Here is a 21,970-nt window from a genome sequence, read left to right as displayed (position 1 = left end):
GGAGAGAGCCTCTCCCCTAGACCTGGTAGAAGGAAGCACTGCCTCGTGCTGGTCTGAGGCCACCCAGACCAACCATCATAACTTGCAGGAATGCAGTCACTACAAACTGCCCCTCACAGTACCACCTCCGTGCTGTGCAAGAATTCTCTGAGAGTATACACCTGGGAGTGGAATGCCTGGGTCCCGGGGCATGAGTGCTATCAGCTACACCAAGACCTAACTGTTTTCCAAAGGAGTCATACAGTTTATCTTCTCCCCAACAGTGTATTAGAGCCACCGATTTGTGATTTTTCTTCAGGATGGCCATCACTATTTCTGGTCCTTTGTTATAATGAACATATTAGCACCAGCTTGTCAAATTACCTGCATACATACACCTGACAGAAGGTTAATAATCATTTTGGGGGAAATAAACTTCTTTGCAATATTGACTTTTCTTATCCATTAATTTAAGTCCTTCAATAAATTGTCACAACTCTTTTCTATGAATATCTTACATACATTAATTATATTCATTTTTAGAAACTTTAAATTTTTTATACCAGTGATTGTGGTATCATTTAAAATTACATTTTCTCTTTGTTGTTGTTATATAGAAATGCAACTAAATTCTGTATATTAATTTTATAGTTAGCAACCTGATTAAAATATGTTAGTCCTAATAATTTATTCAGAGGTCTTTTGGCTTCTTTATACAACTATATCATTTGTAAAAAGTCAGAATTTTATTTCTTACTTTCCAATTTTTATACTGTTGATTTCTTTTTCTTGCCTTATTGTACCAGCTAAAACCTCCAGTATGACATTCAATAGAAGAGACATAGCAGGCACCCTTAACTTGCTCATGATCTTAAAGGGAATGCTTTTAATGATTCTTTATTGTGAACATTCTCTGTTATAGGTTTATCACTTTTTATTTGGATACAATTTTAAACTTATTGAAAAATAGCAAGAATATTATAAGGAACTCATACTTTTTCCCTATTTGTTTATCATTTCTCCTTCTGTCTCTTTCTTTATATGTATAATATCTATATATATAAAAGGCTAAGCGACCATCACATCTGAAACAACCGAACAGACGACTGAACAGGCTGTGTAGGGCAACCAGGCTGGCAGGAAATTAGTGAGGGGTGACCAAACGACCGAGCAGGAGGCTGCACGGGGCAACCAGGCTGGCAGGGGGGCAGTTGGGGGCAACCAGACTGGCGGGGGGGGGCAGTGAGGGGCGACCAGGCTGGCAGAGGGGGGCAGTGAGGGGCGACCAGGTTGGCGGGGGGGGGGGGGCAGTGAGGGGCGACCAGGCTGGCAGAGGGGGGCAGTAAGGGGAGACCAGGCCGGCGGGGGGGCACTAAGGGATGACTAGGCTGGTGGTGGGGGATGTTGGTGGCGACTACGCCTGCAGGGGTAGCAGTTGGGGGTGACCAGGCCAGCGGGGGGGGGGGGGGCAGTTAGGTGCGATCAGGCAGGCAGGCAGGTGAGCAGTTAGGAGCCAGTGGTCCCAGGTTGTGAGAGGGATCCTGGATTGGAGAGGGTGCAGGCTGATCTGAGGGGACACCCCCCCCACCGCCCCCATGCATAAATTTTGTGCACCGGGCCTCTAGTATAATATATAATACACACATGTAAATGCGCACACTACACACACACACGCGCGCGCGCGCATGTGCACACTTTTTTGGAAACTATTTGAGAACAAGGTAAAGGCATCAGATGCCTTTAACCTTAACTTATATATTTAACTTATATATTTCCTGAGGTCAAGACATCCTCCTATAGTACAACTGTAAAGATCAGCATTGCCACAACACTATTATCTAATCTACTGTCCATATTCAAGTTTTGTTAATTGTCCCAATAGTGTTTTATAGCTATTTTTCTTGCTTAGTCCAGGAGCTACAGATTGCATTTAATTGTTACATTTCTTTAGTTTCCTTTTATCTGGAAGAGTTCTTCAGCCTTCCCTGTGTTTCTCTATAACCTTGATATTTTGAAGAGTATAGGAAAGTTATTTTGTAGACTATCCTACAACTTGAAATTGTCTGATGTTTTCTCATGATAAGATTCAAGTGATAAATTGTTAACAGGAATACCACAGAACTGGCATTTTGTCTTCCTCAGTACATCAAATCAAGAGGCACATGATGTTGGCTTTAATCCCTTGGTTGAGGTGGTATCCATCAAGTGTCTCCAGAGCAGAGGTAGTATTTTTTCTCTTTGTAATTAAAAAATAATTGGTGAAGAAATACTTTCAGAATATATAAATATATATTTGTCATCAAGTTTGGACTATTGGTTTTCAGTATCCATTGATGACTTTTAATCTCCATCATCCCTCCTAAATTTCTTATCTGGCATGCTACTATAGGAAGAGCTCTCCTTGATTCCCACTTATTTATTCATTTATATAAGAATGGGCTCATTGCATGTTCCAAGCTGAATGGGACCATTTTGCCCTGCTCCTCCTACATGGAAGGAGTTCACAGTCGCCATGCAGACTCGTAATCCTGCCCTCTCACTGTTACTTAGATGCTTTTCTAGGAAGTCTCCTTGGTGTCATACAAGTCCTTTAACTGCACAGCAGCCGACCAGTTGGGAACCACTGTTGCTAAGACCAGAGCGAGCCGCGAGGAGCTGCCCATAGCTCCAACTCCGTTAGAGGCGAGTGCTGTTCGCCTGCCTCCTGCCTCCTCTGAGGACATTTGGGGGGAAATAAGTGTGGGAGAGATGATAAATCACAAGACAGTTTTTACAAAACGACTAATAAAAAAGTAACGAGAACACAATAACTACCAATTACAGAGGCAAAGAGAAATAATAAAAATAATAAAGCGGAAAATGTACAAAGCAAACAATTAGGACTACTTTATTAAAACAATACTTGCTACTCAGCAAGCATTAATTCTCACCACACAAGGGCGGTAGCTGTTTGTCATCGGAATTTTGCACATTAAGAAACTGACACAGAGGGAGTTAATAAGCTCCTCCAAGCTCCGGGACACTTCGGAGCCCAGATTAAAAGTTAGCCAGGCTTGCTCTCAGGCTCAGATGTCATCTCTCATTAAATTCTAAATCAGCCCAGAGAACACGCCATATTTATTATTTTTCTAACACTGACTGGTTCTCGAGGAGCCAAGGGATTCTTTGGAATAGGTACACTGATTTAAAAGATGGTTTTAAAATGTCTCTCTCTATCTCTCTCTTTTTTTTTTTTTAATCCAGAGGACCAAAACATATAAATCAGAGCTATTCTGGTCTACTGAGTACTATAAATGTACATTTAGATTTAACAAAATATCAGTAGGAAATATTTTTGGAAAGCAATTACTTTAAAATATATGCGAAATGTCTTTTAAATGCTTAAAGCAACTGATTCATTTTAAAGACTTAACTTACATAAATAAGCACAAATATTAATTACCAAGCTGGAAACTCACTTACAAACTGATAGCCTGGAGTGAATGCTTACAGATCAAGGCATAAATATCAGAAAATAAGTTTAATGGGAGACGTAACTGCCAAAACCAAGGGCCCACCTAGGGACACCAGCTTCACCAGAGATACTCAAGAAGGGGATGAGCAAGGGCTACTTCAGCCTTTATACTAAACTAGTAGCCCTGCACACGAATCCGTGCACCAGTAGCTTTCTGTGGGGCCTGGCCGCTCCACGCCCGCTGCCCAGAGGCCCTCTGCATCCAGGGAAGAACGCTTACCTCGTCACCACGGCGATGAAGCAAGCATTCTGCCAGGCCGCTCATGCTGCCCACTCTCAGCGGCTGCCCCCCTGGGACTGGGGGACTCCGGCGGGGCTGAGAGGACTGGGCACCACCATCTTGTGGCTATAGGCATGGCCATCTTTGTGATGGAGTGATGGTTAATTTGCATATTACCCTTTTATTAGATAGGGGATTACCCTTTTATTAGATAGGATTCCTCCCTGCTTCCTGCTCACCTCACCCCTGTCCTGCCTCTCACTGACACCTGTCCCTTCTGCGTCGTGATTAACAAGTTCCATACCTGAGTTCAAAATAGGGCTAAAAACTCAAATGCCTACAGACACCACTCAGGTAATTTAGTCAGTGTGGTTCTTTCAGGACTTCAATTTGTTTATATTCGTTTTCCAAAACTGCCCCAGACACGTGGTCTCAGTACCAGGAAGGCACTAGGGAGCAGTGCAGGCTGTGGCAAACAGGAGAGCACGGGCACGCTCCAAGGGTATGGCTGCTCTGCTCACACAGCTTCTTGCTGCCATGCAGTCAAGTAGAACCAGGCTTAACAACCCATCTCACATTCCAAGGTAACTGTCCTACTTGAATCTGTATGTAAAATGTCCTTGTTTTTAAATGTTGGCAACTTAATAAGATCAACCTATTTTTGTAAAAACCCTCTGTGGGCCAACACTATATAAGTCAAATGAAACATGACCACCGGCTGAATCTGGCCCATGGGCCACCAGTTTGAGGCCTGTCATTCAAAATAAATATGGGACAGACACTGGGCTTGGGGTTCTTAGAAGAAGCCTGTGTTTGCTATTCTCACAAAGAGGAAGACAGGCATGGTGAGTTCCCCAGGTAAGGTGTGAGGTGGCTCAGTGGAACCTCTGCCACTCCTTCAGGACCCCAAATGACTTTGGGGTGTTGAAGAGGAAAGCGGGAGGGAGCAGTCCTGGTGGGGGTTAGGCCTTAGCCAGCAGGCAGGAGAGGGATCTGTGGGCAAAAGTCCTTTCTGGCCCCTTGAAGATGGGAGCAGAGCCACAGAACTCCCCGGAGCACAGGTACAGGGTGGTGCAGCCCGTGGGCAAAGGCTCCTGCCCCCGCCACTCCCTGGGCTCCCACCACAGTGGCCATGTTCGTTTCTGCCTTTGGGTCTCCTGCCCACAAAAGGAAACTCTCCCTCTGATCCCCCGGGGATGTGGGAGGCGAGCCTGATGCTGCCTGCAGCTCACTGAGTCAGAGGCAGAGGCTCCAGTTTGTCTGAGCCACCAGAACCCTCTCCTCTGTTCCCAGCACCCAGCAGCTACAGTGTCTGGCCTCGACGTGCCCTCTGTCTCCCCAGTCCTCCACACTGCTCCCGCCCCCACAGACACTGTGCTCCTTCTCCGGGGCTGGCCATTAGAAATGGCCCTGCAGATCTACCTTAGAGCTGAGAGTCCTCAGGACAGAGTCCTAGCGAGGCCACCACAGAGAGACACAGGGACACGCTCTCACGAAGGACTTCGGATACTCCTCCCGTGAGAGGCAACGTGCAGGCACCAACTGAGGCAGCCAGCCAGCCAGACCACCAATCCTCCCAAAGCTTTTCCTCACCTGGAAAATGGAAGGCCATGCTGGGAGGCCATGCTGGCCGGCCACACGGACGGCTGGGAGCGCTGAAACGAGTTAACCCAGAAAAGCTATGGAAGGACTTTAACAGTGACAGCTGTGATCATATGTCCCTCCTGTGGTCCCTTCCTCTCCAATAGGAAAACAAAATAACTAGAAATATTTCAAACAAAAGTCAAAGCAGACATTTAACCAGAAAACTCAGCCAGAATGTACATGCCCGGGAAATGGCATCTAGGGCGTTAGACACTGTGCCGCTCTCCAGAGAAGGAAAAAGTTGTCCCCAAGGGTAGGAAGAAGGGGAAGAAAGTGAGAACAACAACCACAGAGAGCCCTGAGGTCTATGACGCTGGCTCCGGTCCTCACATCCCGCCTCTGCTGCTCACTATGTACAGCCGTGGGCCCCAAATCCATCACTAACCCCTGTTCAGCCTGATCTTCCAGATCTGGAGTTGGATCGTTGAGTTGATTCTGTGAATGGCAGAGCCAAGAAGCAAGGGGTGGAAGGGCCCCTGGACCAGAGAGCGAGGCACACCCGGTGTGCTCTCAGATGGTCTCAATGGGGCTTGGCCGGGGTGGCATGCCTCGGGCCATGTTTGAGTGCCTCTGATCAACGACACGGCGTCCTAATGGACCCCGCTGTCAGCATGGATAAGCACTGAGCTAGCACATGTCAAACAGCATTTGCATTGCTGAGATGGCTTCATCTGCTCCCTCTCCCAGGGCTCTCCAAACGCAAATTTGAGATTTGGACAGACAGGTCAGCTCTGGACAGCTCCTCGTCCAGCAAGCTCGTGGGAAAGGGGCAATTATGTAATTATTTCCTAAACAGAAAGATGAGGCTGAGCTTATCAAACCACCCGCACCAGCAGCCTCCCCAAGAAGCTGCTTCTCAACCTCTTCATCTTGGGAAGACATGGAAATGTATGTCACCCCTTGCAGTTCCAATAGCTGTCATTTGTTCCCTCAAAGCCCACTTCACAGTAAATCACCTTGTCCATTAGACATTCTGCAGAAAGCCAGTGGTGGGGGCGGGGGGAGGTTGGGAGCATCGCAAGGTGAGCACCTGCAACATGATGCAAGAATCAAAGCACACCGATGGATTGCACCCGAGCTCCCTCTGGATCCTGACAGCAGTGGCAGAACGCAGTTCTTGGTCTGAGTTTCAGTTCAGGGCCATCCGTAGCTATCAGATCGTGTGGCAGGTTCGTCTGTCTGGGGAGCATCTGTATTTGGGGGTGACTCTGATGTAACCTGACACACGATAATGAATGGATTTCCTGGCTATATTTTAAACTGTCATCGTTTTAATCCATGAAATATGCCAAGTGATAATTAAACCTCACCACAGACATGTACTGTGAAATGATTAACTTTTACCATCCTCCCCGCCCCCCACCCCCTGCCCCCTCACCCCCGCACACACATTTTCAATATACTAAGTCTCCAAGGTATGGGAATTATCCCATTGACAGATGAGAAGAGTTGTCTTGATAAGAATTTATTTTTAAAAGAACCAAAACAGGACTAAAAACTCTGTGCTTTACCATGGGGTGTTAATTTTAAAACTTCTGCTGTAAACTCACACATGGGAGAAGAGGCCCGGGGGTGGGGGGGAGGGGGAGGCGGGGGGGAGGGTGCAGAGCTGACCTCCGAATCTTCAGACCCGCCTCAGGGAGCTGTGTGACCTGCGACATGTCCCTGCCACCTGTGAGCACGTTTCCTCATCTGGCGGACACCAATGATAACATCTTCACGCTGCCTAACTCAAAGGCTTTCTTGAATGTATGTTAAATGAGATCACACACAGGAAAGTTCTTTGAGAGCAAAAGCAGCCTGGGAACATTATCCAAGCGTAAGACGTTGTTACTTTAAATTTTGTAAAAGGGGAAATGTGATAGGCTAGCACAGCATTACAGACCTGCTGTCTTTAAAAAAGAGAAATAAAACCCTGATTTTATTTTCAGCTGAAGTTTCTAAGCATGAGATTAGATCTGACCCTATCAGATCAACGTCTACTCTTGGCCACAGTTACCCAACCATGCAGCGACTCAAACAAAGGATAAAAATTCAGATGAAGCAGCCCAGCAGCTGAGTGGGAATGCTGCTTACGGCAAAAAAGAGAGAGCAAGTCGCTGCTAAAATCAGTAAAGCAAACAGATTGACATGCATTTTTACTCCCACAACTCATTTTCCAGGCCTGTGATTTTTTCTCTCAAAGGCCTATTTCTTCTGAACCTGGAGGTCCCACTTCTCTCTGCAGCGGCAGACCCGCAGGTCCCACGGACCCAGCCCTGTGGGCACGTCAGCCGCAGAGCGATGCATCTATGTGTGTGAGTACGAGCGTTTCAATCAGAACGGTACGACACAGCTGAATTTCCATCCAGAATGTGCATTCCTGAATGACCAGGGTCAAGCCCATTTTCATTCTTTGATCAATTTCTTATAACATTCAAAGCGTCCCTCATTTTTTTCTATTTACAGAATAAGATTGTAATGCATACGTCAGAGGGTGTTCATGAGGACTAAATAAGACACAGCTGTGAAAATATTTCCATTAAGAATGGCCTCAATCTAAGGAGTTTATATTAAAACAGTGAGTAAGCCTTTGCCCCTAAATTAATGTATCCACAAACAGGAAATTGCCTATTAAAAATAAAAATGGCTCCAAACAAGACCTCTGGTGATATGGAAGGCCCAGGTGCCCCACCTGCCACATAATGCCCATCTGGAAGGAGCAGCTTACGTCCAGTGAGCCCCCACCCCCACTTCCCAAGAAGAAAGGGATCTGTTATGAAAAATGTAAAATAAAGCTTCTGAGTAGCCCATGGACGTAAGTATTAAGGAGTTGCCACTGGGAGGAGTTTGCACAATCGCCCTGGTCCTTGTGCCCTTCGGCTGAAGAGCTAAAGAAAGGAGGATGCGTAGGGGTCCAAACAAGCAATGACACCCCCCACAGTTTAGGCCAGTGGATGCTCCATGCACCTCACAGAACCAGTGGCTGGTCAGAACCTGCTCATTTCTGCATCGCATGTCCCCTGTGCACAAGGAAAACTTACCTTACCTCATGTAAAATTCAACATTTTGCAAAAACTTTTCTATACGTAGGAGACTTTTCTCGGAACCCAGTGGCAGCCCTGGGCAAGAAGAAGTATAACTGCAACAGGCGTGTGCAGAGAGCCCCGGGCTGGGTGCTGATGCTCAGGGTCTTGCAGCCGGGTTGCCCGATCTGCAAAGACCTCCAGGGACACCGTGGCTCAGTCACTGAGGCCAGAGGTTGCCCCAGAGGGCACACTGTGAAGCCCTCACCACGGGGAGAAACTGGCCCATGGCTGGGCAGCAGGCAGCTCCCCGTCAGAGAGGGCCCTGCCAGGCCTCACTCACGGAGATGAGACGGCCCACCCTGCAGACTGTCTCCAGTTTGGCTCTGGTCCCACTGAAGCTGAGCTCTGTTAGGAGAACACAAGCTGAAAATAAGAAGGCTTTAAAAAAAAGGGTTTTTTAAAGACAAACTAATTCTGATGACGAGAAAAGAAGGGAACATAATGATCGGTTGGATTCTGTAGCTGGTTTCCTAATAAAAATTGCTGAGCAGTGACGAGATAGAAGAGACAGAAACAAATGATTCTCGAGTCACAGGTAATTAACCCAGAGGCTCGCCAATGGTGCATTAATATCGCTGGGCAAATGGCTTAACGCGACTGGAAAGGGCTTCCATGTTTATATGGAGAAGATCATTTCAAGGGTTTCTGAAAAGCAGAGAAACGCCTCCGGGCTTGGGGCCCAGGCAAGGGGTGAGGACAGATGCCAACCTTCAGTGCCGGGATCTCAGAGAAGAGAACTGAGAAGCGAGCCTCCTGGCAGGGACAGGCCTCGGCAGGGCTGGTGGGAGTGGCACCACCCCCGCTCGGAGCCTGACAGAAGCTCGGAGTTCAGGGCAGTGCTGTCTCCGGAAGGACTCGCCCTATTGTCCTGTGAACCTGTGGGTTATGAACTCTCAGGGAATATGACTCTGCCCCACAAATTCTAGACAGGGACCCATGCCCACATATTGCAATGGCACCAAGGAGACGCCACAATGAGCACAACTCACTGCACGGGGTTCATGGCCCTGCCCACACCTACCAGGCCTACAGCTTGCCCATCCCAACCAGAGACAGCTCATCTGCACAAGCACCTTGGGAGCACTTTTTAGAAGGGGGACTCACGCGTTGGCAGCAAGAGCAGAGTGGCTCTGAGGATGGTCCCTGAGGACAGGGAGCCTTCCAAGGGCTGTTGGGAAGAGCAAGCACAGCACATAGGTGGGGCCAGGGAGCCTGGAGCCCTGGGTCCAGAACCAAACCACCTGGCAGTCCTCATGCCTGTGATTCTGCCTTGTGATAAGTGGAGACATAGAGCAGGCCAGCCTGGAACGTACCAGGCATCTAACCTTCCCTCGGTGCTCACTGAATGGGGCACAGCCGGGCTTCCCAGGCCCACGCACTCGGAATGATCGCGGGGAATCCTGGGAACAGAAGCTTGGGGTTGCCCACAGCCCACTACTCCTCTGGCCAACACTGTGCTTGGTCCTTGGGAAGGGCCCTGGTCTGCACTCCCTGAGCTTTATTGCAACACAGTAACTGAAAGGAAATACAAGGAGTCACTAACTGTGATGCCCAAGGATTTGTGAGGTGCGGTGTGTGTGTGTGTGTGTGTGTGTGTGTGTGTGTGTGTGTGTGTGTGTGTGAGTGTTTGTCCTTAAGTTCTCAAAGTCACCATCAAGAAGGGAGCCATTTGGTTCTGATTGTGGAATAAGAGAATTAGAGCAGAAAGTTCACGAAAGACTCTGATGGAGGGGAGGAATGTGAATGGGCTGTTTCAGAAAATTCTTCATAGGAAAAGTCAACAGGCTACATCACGCAGGTCACATGCAGGTCAGGTTGGAGACGGTCCTCACTCTATGTTTAAGACCTACAGGTGCAGGTTAAGAAGAGCCATAGTGAAGATTACCAACCTCACTGGCACTGATACCACCTCCCACACTGTGCCAAGGGCTGTCCACACCCCATCCCTCCCCACAACAACATCTCCATGAGGCTGTGAGGGGCATAGATTGCATACTGCCAGCACCCTTCCTCTGAGGACCAAAGCTGTGCCCATTTCTCCGGCATTTGAGTGAGAGTGGTTTTGCAAACCCTAGAGGGAGAATATGTGATCGCACCTGGCCTATCACAGTATTCCATTCCCTCCCCGCCACAGTGGTTGGTTTAGAGCTGGAGTCATAATACAAGCCCAGCAAATCATAATCCTCACTGGGACTTCTCTGGTGTCATCCTGGGGAAAGCTGTTTCATCCTCAAGGTGGTGAGCAATCAGGACTCAGCTGCAGCTGCGGGAAGCCATCCTGCGAGGCTGCATGAAAGAGGCCAATAAGCCCTGCCTGGGTTGCTCAGTGGTTGGAGCATCATCCTGTATGCCAAAAAGGTTGTGGTTCCATTCCTGGTCAGGGCACGCACCTAGGTTGTGTGTTTGGTCCTTGGTATTTGGGGTGCATACGAGAGGCAACCGATGGTTTCTCTCAACTCTCTCTCTCTTTCCACCCTCCCCTTCCTCTCTCCAAAACTCAATATAAACATGCCCTCGGGTGAGGATAAAAAGAATGAAAAAAGAAAGAGGCCACCTAGCCAAAGGAAAGAAGGAGCTGGGGAGAGAGAGCCCTTGTAGCAGCTGTTCCTGAAGCCAGCTCCACCTGGGGCTCTGCAGTCTCACCTGCCTTTCAGACTTCAGCCAGTGCACGCTGAGTTTCTATATCCAGGAGTTGGAACTACTGGTCAGTGCTATTCCTATGCCCACTTTTTTTTCCAGATAAGATTGAGTAACTAGCCCAAAGTTACACTGTGAGTAAGTAATTGGTGAGGTGATATTCTACTGCTCACCACTTGGTCATGATAAAAATTAGGCACCAATTCATTGCCTTCATCCGGAACAACCAGCCTGCTGTGCCATCCACTTCCCACTCAACCTGGGCAACCAGGTACAGTGTAGTTTTCCAGCCGCTGACAAAGAACGGCGCTATCCAGAAGCCCATTTCTGTGGGGTTAGAAGTAGAAGGAGGTAGATTATCGCTCCCAGCTTTCTGGAGCCCAGCGACTGTAGGAGAGAAAGAGCAAGCTCCACTGTACATGTGGGGGCAGGACGGGGCCGGAAACTCCACCTCTTTCTCAGATTTGAAAAGGACCCACTGCCCTGGGCCCTGTCAAATCTGAACAACACCCTTTTAAATTTCCTGCATGTGCAGCCATTAAAGAAGTTACCTCAAAAGAAGCGAGGAGTTTATTAATCGGTTTCATAGAAGAGAGTCAGACTTCACCTCATACCAAGAGACATTATGCAGACAACTGAGAGATCCAGAAAGCAGCTGCTAAACAAAATCACAATGAATGGTGAACAGAATGCAATTCTTGATAGCTGAAGTTCTCCAGATGCATAGAACTGTAAGGGGCTATTAGAGGCAGCTGCCAATTAGGGATAATTCCAGGGCTTTCAGAGAGTGAGGCTCTAGTTACACTCAGGACTGCAGGTCATGTTTATTGAGGTGATGTGCATTGCTAAGCAGCTGAGCCACCCTGAAGCTGTGTGCGACCGTCACTCCCCTCTTCCTTTTATCTTGAAGACAGCAGCATTCCTCTTCCCAGGTCTCCCTCACAGCCCTGCTAGAAGCCAGGCCAGGCGGGTCCGGACCAGAACCTGTGGGTGAGCCATCATTGGGTAATGCAACGTGACACTGGTGCCCACCCCAAAACTCACAGCCTCCATCCGTAGCACAGTCACAGGCCTCTGGAAGGGCGCACAGATCACCCCATGCTCCTGAGACATGACTGACAAGGGCTGCATTATCCCAGCCACTTGCTCAGCTCACTCAAGTGTTCTCTCGTGGCTGTAATCCAACATGACGGGATCGGTTAGAGAGAAGGACTGGTTTGAGCAGAGGAGACCTGGCCGTCGTAATCAGCACCAGCCCTCCGAGTGGACTCGGGAGTGGCTAGGAGGAGAGCTGAGGTTGGCACCTTGTGCTGAAGCCTCAGAAAAAAGTTGAAATTAAATTGTAGGTGTCTTGGGGGAGGGGAGAACACCTGCCCAGGAAAGCAGATGATGCAGCAGCCAGCTCGCCTTCCCCGTGAAGCTCGCACCCGTGCGTCCCAGGATCTGAGTATAATACGGGACTGCCCTGAAGGTGCAAGGGCTTCGTCCAGCTGGGAAGGCACGGGTCCTTCCCCCCAAACAACATCCTACCAGTCTTTCAGTCCTGCCAGAATCTCTGAAACTGTATCTCCCTCCAGGTCCCCCGAAGAATCCTTACCACAGAGCTAACTGGAAAGAAAGCTCCCCTAGGAAGTTTTCTTCCAACAGTCCCTCTCAGCAGTCTGGCTTGGGAGTAGGCATGTAGGTGCAGAGACCTTGGATGTGATAACACAAGTCCAAGTCATTTAAGCTACCACCCCTCAGAGCAGTGGTTCTCAACCTTCCTAATGCCGCGACACTTTAATACAGTTCCTCATGTTGTGGTGACCCCCAACCATAAAATTATTTTCGTAGCTACTTCATAACTGTAATTTTGCTACTGTTATGAATCGTAATGTAAATATCTGTGTTTTCAGATGGTCTTAGGCTCTATAGCAGCGGTTCTCAACCTCAGCAGCGGTCATGACCCACAGGTTGAGAACTGCTAACAGGGTCGCCTAAGACCATCGGAAAACACAGATATTTACATTACAATTCGTAACAGTAGCAAAATTACAGTTATGAAGTAGCAACGAAAATAATTTTATGGTTGGGGGTCACCACAACATGAGGAACTGTATTAAAGGGTCGCGGCATTAGGAAGGTTGAGAACCACTGCCTTAGAGAAAGGATGGACACATCCGAGGGAGCCCTTGTTGCTACTAAAACCAGATGGCTAGGACGGGAGGAGTCGCATGCATAACGTGCTACCTGCCGTGCTCATGTCCTGGGTTCCTGAGAGTCACGGGAGGTAAAGAATGGTGAAGGTCACCCTGGCCAGTGTTGCTCATTGGTTGGAGTGTCGGCCCGCACATTGAAGGGCCATGGGTTCAATTCCTGATCAAGAGCACATACTTAGGTTGCAGTTCGCTCCCTGCCTTCCAGTTGGGGTGCATGTGGGAGGCAACCAGTTGATATGTCTCTCTCATATCAATGTTTCTCTCTCTCCCTCCCTCCCTTTCACTCTTTCTGAAAAGCAATGGAAAAAATATCCTCAGGTGAGGATAAAAAAAAGTGAAAGGTCTCTGAAAACTTCAGAACAACTGAGAAGTGATTATCTTTACTACTGCCCTACCATCCTGTCCTTGCACCGCCCTTGAAGGCACTGGTGCCAGGGCATCCTGTCCTGGGCACTGAGGAAGTGCTCCTTCTTCCTGCACTCTCCACAGCGGGGCTTGCAAAGGGCATTGCATGCCAGTCCCAACATGTTAAAAAACAACAAAACTGAGATGCATGGGAAGCTAAGCTTGGGAAATGCTGCATATTACAGCCCATTGTTGACAGTCATACTTAGCATCTTAAAGACCTGAGAGATTCTGCAGTAAAAACAATGGCAAAACTAGTTCAATACTGAGTCCAGCACTTGCCTGGTGTAGTACTTTCCTAGGGCTGCTGTAATAAAGTTCCACAAATTGGTGGTTTAAAACCAGAGAAATTAATTTCTCAAAGTTCTAGAGACCGGAAGTCAGAAACCAAGGTGTTGGCAGAGCCATGCTGTCTCTGAAGGCCCCAGGGAGGAGCCTCCTTGCCTCTGCCCGGCTTCTGGTAGTTGCCAGCAATGCTTGGCGAATAGACTCACTGCTCCAGTCTCTGCCTCCATCGTCACATGGTGTCCTCCCTACATGTCTCTGTCCTAATTCCCCCTTCTGATCAGGACATCACTCATTGGGTTAGGACCCATACAAAGCAATTTGTAGCTTGCATTTAAGTCAAGAAATAATTACTGAGTAGTTACAGGCCCTGGGCTAGGGTTGTGAGGGATCTGGGGGTGAATGAGGGGAGGGTCTCTACTCTCAGGAAATGATTGACCTAATAGGATCCCTGATCTCTCAGAGAAGGTAGGGTATGCTAAACACTTCAAGAAAGATCACGCAGGCTGTAGGAATAATGTGAGTTAAGCCAGAGGTAAGGAAGCTGGGCTACAGTCTGGGACCATAACACTGGACCCAAGGCTGGGAGGACCATAGGGGGAAACACGGCAGAGATCAGGTCTCAGGCAAATGGTGCATCATGTCACTAACAGTCTCCAGCCCCGCTATGATTTAGCCTGGACTCCAGTTCCACTACTAATGTTAGTCCCTCTCACTTCACAGACTTAGTGAAGAGTGTCCAGGAGTCATATAGTGTGAAGTTGCAATTGGTCATCCAGTTGTAGCCCTGAGTCAGGTATAGGACTTAAACAACACAAAACAAAAACATGAAAATATCCTAGGTGTTGTGATCCAGAGGCTACCTCTCCAGACTTCTCCAGAATCTGCTGGGCCCAGTAAACTGAACAGAAACATTCAGAATATTACTTATTTGCTTCTCTTTCAGCTCTAGCTCAAAGTCAAAGCTAAGGCCCCCAACTTAAGTATCTGTGGGTAGACAATAACATCTTCTGTTTTGAGGATTAATACTTTATTAAAACATTCACAGTGCCTCTATTATTTGTATACACCTGCACTGTTCTGGAGAAGATTAACAACCCCACTGCCCAAGCCCATGAATTCTCAGACAGAGAAATACTTTCAAGCAACCTGCAAGGTTCACTTTTCCTTCCTTGCTGCCAGGTTATAAGCATTGACGTTAAGGCACTGGGCTATTTCAGGAATTCTCAAACACTCAACTTTGACAGAAACAAGCAAGAAAGACTTCAGTGCAAATATGAAAGAAAACGTTTATGTGGTGTCAAGACAAATTTGCCAATACAAACCCAAAGGAAGTGCTGGTCAGCCAGTGTGAAAGCTGTTGCTTCAAGATGAGTAGAGTACAGCCTGACCAAGCCTTTGGTCATCCTCAGACAGCCTCAGTATTCTAGACTGTTTTATGTCTTTGAGAAAAATATACATAGTTCTCTCATACCCCAATCTTACTATTTAGAAACAGTTCTAACACAAGGACAGGAAGATTCCAAAATAATGTGTTTCCACAATGCAAATTAATTCCACACATTCACACTTAGAAATACTGACATGAATTGAACAGCAATCAAAACCAAAGTTCATGTCACCTTCTCTCCTTGTGGTTATTTCTCTTCAACTCACATGGTCTTCACAACCATTGTGAACACAACTTTCAAAAAGAAACATGCCTTCCTTGCCCCACCCACCTTCGTCCAATTTATTTTAGTTTTTCTACCCAAATAATGCAGTTTTAACCTATGGATGCAATTCAGAGGACATGGATAATAGCAGCCCAGAGACAACAGCAAATGAGAATGGAAGCCAGAAGCTCATCCTAGAACCAGATTATCTACATCCTTTGAATCCAAGGTTCCAGCACCACGGACAGCAGCAGATACCTAGTTTGATTAGTCCACTAATCTAGATAATATGGAAAATGTAGGTCTCCAAGCTCTAGAATCACACTTTGAAAAAAATGGCCATTCTATGTCTTTCATTGTAGTATACAAAATTAGAGCTAAACAGGAGGCAGGAATATGTTACATTTGGGAGTCAATATGGAATTTGCTCACTTTTTAAAGATTGCCACTTTTCGGAAACATTGCCACAGAGAAGGTGTGGTTAAATCTAAAACCAAAGGCCAGACATATGAAAAAATGTTCAATGTCACTAATCATCAGAGAGATGCAAATTAAAACCACAACAAGTGCTGGTGAGGATGTGGAGAAAAGGGAATCCTCGTGCACTGTCGGTGGGAATGCAGACTGGTGCAGCCACTGTGGAAACAGTATGGATGGGTCTCAAAAAAATTAAAAGTGGAACTGTTTTTTGACCCAGTGATCCCACTTCTGGGAATATATCCTAAGAATCCCAAAACACCAATCAGAAAGAATATATGCACCCCTATGTTCATAGCAGCATTATTTACAATAGCCAAGATCTGGAAATAGCCAAGTGTCCATCAGTCGATGAGTGGATAAAAAAGCTGTGGTACATTTACACAGTGGAATACTATGCAGCTGTAAACATGAAGGAACTCTTATGCCTTGTGACAGCATGAATGGACCTGGAGATTATTATGCTAAGTGAAATAAACCAGTCAGAGAAAGACAAATACCATATGATCTTACTATTATGTGGAATCTAAAGAACAAGATAAACTGATGAACAAAATAAAACCAGAGGCATGGATACATGGAACAGACTGACAGATGTCATAGGGAAGGGTGTTGCGGGGGGGGGGGGGGGGGGCTGGATAATAGCTGAAAATATTAGCCAAAGAGCATATATGCATAGCCCATGGACACAGACAACAATGTGGTGAAGGTCAGGGGAGGGGGCGGGGGCTGGGCGGAGATGGGCAAAGAGGGGGAACGTGGAGGAACACCTGTAATAGTGTCAACAATAAAAAAAAAGAAAACCAAAGGCCAGATACTAGACCAATAACTCACTTTGGTTTCTGACTTCATCTTCCCTTCAATTAAGGGATGACTGGTGATGATTTCATAAACTATACAAAAGACATTCCTTTATTAGAGACTGGGTATTGCTGAAGAACAATAAAGAAACTTAAATTTCCACGGAAAGATTTCAGAAATTACTAACCATATACTTACCTCAGAGACCATAAAACAAATGTGCTAAGGAACTCTGGCAGGGAAAACAGGATATCATGGAATTGTTTTCAAAAGGAAAAGTAATTGGTTATTTCTATTTCAGCTTAGCTAAAGCTGTAAAATCTAATCAGAAATATTTTTCACAGTGGCATCTTTTCCAAGATATTGAAATACCTCAGAACATAAACCATTTTCTATTGTTGATGCTGTTTTTGCTGGGTGAAACTAAATAATTACATCAAACTTCACTAAAAATAAAATAAGGCTTCTTGCAAGAGACTGTAAACATGATCATGAGTGAGCCAGTTCCCCAACCACCACCTCTGATACTTGAAGGAAGAAGACATAGTTCTCTCAAGCAAACCTGACACTCAGTTCTTGAGTCCCTAGAAGCCAAATGACAAATAGCCAGCACCCAGAAAAGGCCACATGAAATTTCAAAGAACAGGCTTCCCACATTCTGAAGTTCATCTTAGCTTCAACAAACTGCTTCCAAGATGTCAGCACGAGAATGAAAAGGGTATGAATGCATTTTTTCCTACCTTCTCTTCTTGTGACTTCAAAGCTTCTCAATTCCTGCAAGAAAAGAAAGGCTTTGTGTTTTTGAAGAATAATTCATGTGCACAGTTACTTGCAAACATCCACCCTTTACTAGCTATTTATTCAGACAAAGGTGAACAATGTCATAAGAACGTGACATTCAGCAATGCTGGATGGGTCTTAAACTCTCAACACACATATCTGTAAAGGTAAACAACTTGTTGCTTGGGGAACTTAGGGGAAAATATTATTAATTGTGCAGTTTTAAATGAGCAGAGCCAACTCTCATGGTCTTCCTTATGTGGAATCTGAGCTGGTACCAGGTGGAAGACCTGCTCCAGGTCGATACCCCACCCTCCACCTAGACTGCAGGTGCTTTGAAGGGCCTGGGGAAAACACCGATAGACAAGGGCCACTTATCTCACCAGCCACGGGTTCCAATCAGTGGTGCCACAGCGAAGACCACTATTGCTTGTGTAGGTCACTGGCATGACCTGGTGATTGATTATGATCAATTCAATAGTTTCCAAAGGGTAGGATCTATGGACAATATGGAATGCCACTGACTACATTAAGCCCTTGGTTTTTCTAAATTCAGTCTCATCTTCCTGCTATGTGTAGGGCAATAAGCAAAGTATTTTAGAAGTTACATAGGTAAAACACACTGAGTTCCTGCATTGGAGATAGCAGTTGAGTAGGAGGCTACAGAACAAACATGAATTACTGAAAAATAAAGGGGTTATTTTTCCTTGATAAATATTCACATTCAGCTGGAAAGGGGTTTGTAAGAGAACCTTTGAATGCAGCACTGAAGAATGGGCAGGCTTTCAGACAGGAATAAGGGAGGGAGGGAGAGATAATAGCTTAAGTAAAGGTAGGGTTTGGGATGCCCAGGAAGCAGAAAAACACCCAGTGAGAAGTAATAGGGGGAAAGGGCTGAAAACATACATTGTAGTTTCATAACTACATAAAGTATCTACAATTCATCGTAAATGACCAGCTTAGGACAAAAAGCCTGCTATTGAGAATAAGCTGAAAATCCATGCTAGCAACTGAAGAAAAGAAGCTAAAACACCAAACTTGGGCCAACTCTTCACCATCACAACCAAGAAGACCATTCAGTGCCAGGCCAGCACTTTTTAAACCAATGACATGGTCTTTCATACCTTAGCATTCTTGTCTAGCATCCTTTTGGGGTCAGGAGGGGAAGCGATATCAGAGAGAAAACTGAGGAGGCACTGAGGAGTTTGTCCCCCCGCATACTATACTCTCTGACTGCCACCTCTGCAATGAGTCTAAAGCCCAGTGGAGGCCAATGAAAGATACATGTTATAGGCCAGCAGCCAGCAGCACAGCACAATGAACCAGTGAGCTTCCGGAATGCTGGCTCCTGAGGGGACACTCACACCTCAGGGCTCAGAAGAGGGAGCGTGGCCAGTGCTAAGTGTACTGAGAGATATGGTAGCCACAAAGCACAGCATGCATAAAGCAAACCCAGCTCTTCCCACGCTGCTCCTCAGCTCCCTGCTCCACAAATAACTAGTATTTGTGGAACAGGGAAAATTAATAATCAACTTTTAAGGCCCTAGAAAAAACTTTATGGAAGCTTTATTACAAATGCATAAAATTTATAAATTAACTTAGAGAAAGCTAACCATGGTATATTGTTGTACCTTCTTATCTAACAACATGGTATTTTCAATAATTGGTCCAAGTCTACTTTTATTTCTTTCCAGAGTATTTTATCATTTTCCTTTAAGTATTTTGAATATTTCATTTTTGTTATCATAAATGGAATTTCTCTTCCATTCTATCTTTTAACTCATTTTTGTTTGTAAATATGATGGCAATTGATTTTTATATACCGATTTTATAACCAGCACTTGACTAAATATCTTATTATTTGTAATAGTTTTTCCATTGATTATTTTGGGGTTTCTATTTAAATAACCTATAAATAGCAATGATTTTATTTTTATTTTCATTTCCTATGTGTCTAGTTGCTTTCTCTTGTCTTACTGCTTTAGCTAACCCTTAATTTAATGTTAAATACTGTGGACATAGTGGGCATCCTGGTCTTGTTTCTGACTTTGAGAAAACACCTTTAGTGTTTGCCTATTAAATAAAATGTTTATTATATTAATGAAATCCACACATATTTTTAAATAAATATTTAAAAACAAATGGCCCAGTGTGTCCCCTACTTATTCACTGCTTCTTTCCCTCCACTAGAATGTGAGTATATTTTCCAGTTTTGCATCCTCAGTGCTACATTAGAACAGATGCTCTTACACATTTGTTGAGTGGGGAAAAAAAGATGTGTGTTGAATTTTATCAAAGACTTTCTCCGTATTTATGGAAATGCTTATATGATATTTTTTCTTCCTTAGCTCTATTAATTTGATGACTTATTTAGTAGGTTTCATAGTATCCAATTATTTCTGTATTTCTGGAATAACTTTTCTTTTAAAATAATTCTTTCTTTATATTTTTTATTGAAGTAACATTGGTTAATAACAGTTTATAAATTTCAGGTGTATGTTGTAATTCAATATCTGTATACTGTATTGTGTGCTCACCCACCAAAAGTCTAGCTTTAATTTGTCATCATATATTTGATCCCTTTTACCCATTTCACCCTTCCCCAACCCTCTTCCCATCTAATAACCACCAATCTGTTGTCTATATCTATAAGTTTGTTTGCTTGCTACTTTTTTGTTTTATATTACACATACTAGTATGCATGAAATCATATGATTTTTATCCTTTTCTGTCTGACTTATTTCCTTAGCAAAATACCCACATGGTCTAGCTATGTTGTTACAAATGGCAATATTTTACCTTTTTATGGCTGAGTGGTATTCCATTGTGTATACAGTTCTATATATACCACTGTGTATTTTTAAAAACATGCTACTGAATTCTGTTTTCTATGATTTAAATATATTCTTGCATTAATACTCATAAATGAGAGTAATCTATAACTTTTAGGTGCTGTTTTTCTCAGTCTCAGAAATTCAAATGATACTAGTTTCATATAATGTATTTGGAAGTTTTGCTTTATTTTGTCCTGAATAGTTTAAATAAAAATGAGATTATCTGATCTTTAAAGGTTTCTTCAACTTCATTTCCCAGGTATTTATTAAAATGGGAGGAAAGAGAAGGTCGGAGAGGTTAAAACTTCTCCAAGTTCTCACATTTTGGTCAATGGCCAGCTGAGATATAAATTTTAAAGTCTGGTTCCAAAGCTTCTGCACCTAACATTCCATCTTTATTTAATTCATAAAGACAGTGTGAAAATTACATGAAATAAACTTCTGCTTCAGGCTATAAAAGAATAGCTATATTAAGCCAATCCTTCTATTAAGAAAAAACTATAAAAGTTGTTTAAGAGGTTTCTTAAATTCTTAACAATAACAACAAGAAAGTTTTTTTGAAGGCATATAAGAGCAACAAAAGCAGCCAAAATTTAAAGAGCCAATATTTGGAGAGAAGAAAAGTCCATTGAAGTGAGCCCCGTATTCACTGCCACATTTTTCCTTGGGGCATTTGCAGTTTTGTATAGAAGCCAAACAGAAAGTGATGTTTTGGAGCTTTAAAAAGTCTCACTGGGGGTACATGGGTTGTGGTGACTGAAGCATCCAGAACTTGAGCGTCTAAAACCCGGGGAAAAGGAATCAGAAAGAAGTGAGCCCAATATTCTCCAAACAGCTTTCTCTTGCGTTATATGGTTATGCCTGAGCTGCACATAAAGGGCAAGAAGTTGAGAAAAAAAGCAAAAAAAAAACAAAAAAAACAACAACACAAACAAACAATAGTATCAAATAAGCTAAAAAACTAAGCATAAATTTTGACAATATCATGATACTACAGGGACAAAAAATTAGGCTCTCCAAAAAAGAGTAGCCCTAGTAAAAGTAGCTAACTTTCAGTTAAGATCATATATTTTCAAAGAACTTCTATTCCTGAACAGGTCAACGAAAAGTAAATCCTCTGTGGAAGACAATAAGTTACCCACAGACTTTACAATTTTTCATATGTAATGTCCAGCAAACAATTCAAAATTAATAGGCATTGCAGGAAATGGGATCAAATGACTAAAATCCAAAAAAATAGACAGCAGATACAGACCCACAGGTTATCCAGATTTAGAATTATCAGACACAAGCTCTAGAATAATTATGACTAATATGTTCAGGAAAATAAAAGAAAATATGTTAAATTTCACCATGAAATTGGAATATATTAAAATAAGAATCAAATGGAAATTCTAGAACTGAAAATTAAATAACTGAAAGAATTTTTTATTGATTCATTTTAGAGATGGGGGTAGAGAGAGAGAGAGAAAG

General features: G+C 44.6%; 1 protein-coding gene across 3 annotated transcripts in view; it reads right to left on the bottom strand.

Moving 5' to 3' along the window:
* FSTL4 (follistatin like 4) overlaps positions 1–21,970 on the bottom strand; it is a 332,505-nt gene that overhangs the window by 280,033 nt on the left and 30,502 nt on the right. For all 3 annotated transcript variants that reach the window (XM_080672857.1, XM_080672858.1, XM_080672859.1), the window contains exon 3: positions 17,624–17,657. In XM_080672857.1, the coding sequence (XP_080528983.1) occupies positions 17,624–17,657 (34 nt within the window). The remainder of the gene's footprint in view (positions 1–17,623; positions 17,658–21,970) is intronic.

Source organism: Plecotus auritus (assembly GCF_963455305.1).
Source record: "Plecotus auritus genome assembly, chromosome: 6".
Lineage (NCBI taxonomy): Eukaryota > Metazoa > Chordata > Mammalia > Chiroptera > Vespertilionidae > Plecotus > Plecotus auritus.
Note: the sequence above shows the minus strand (reverse complement) of the source record. Positions and strands in the feature narration are given on the sequence as shown.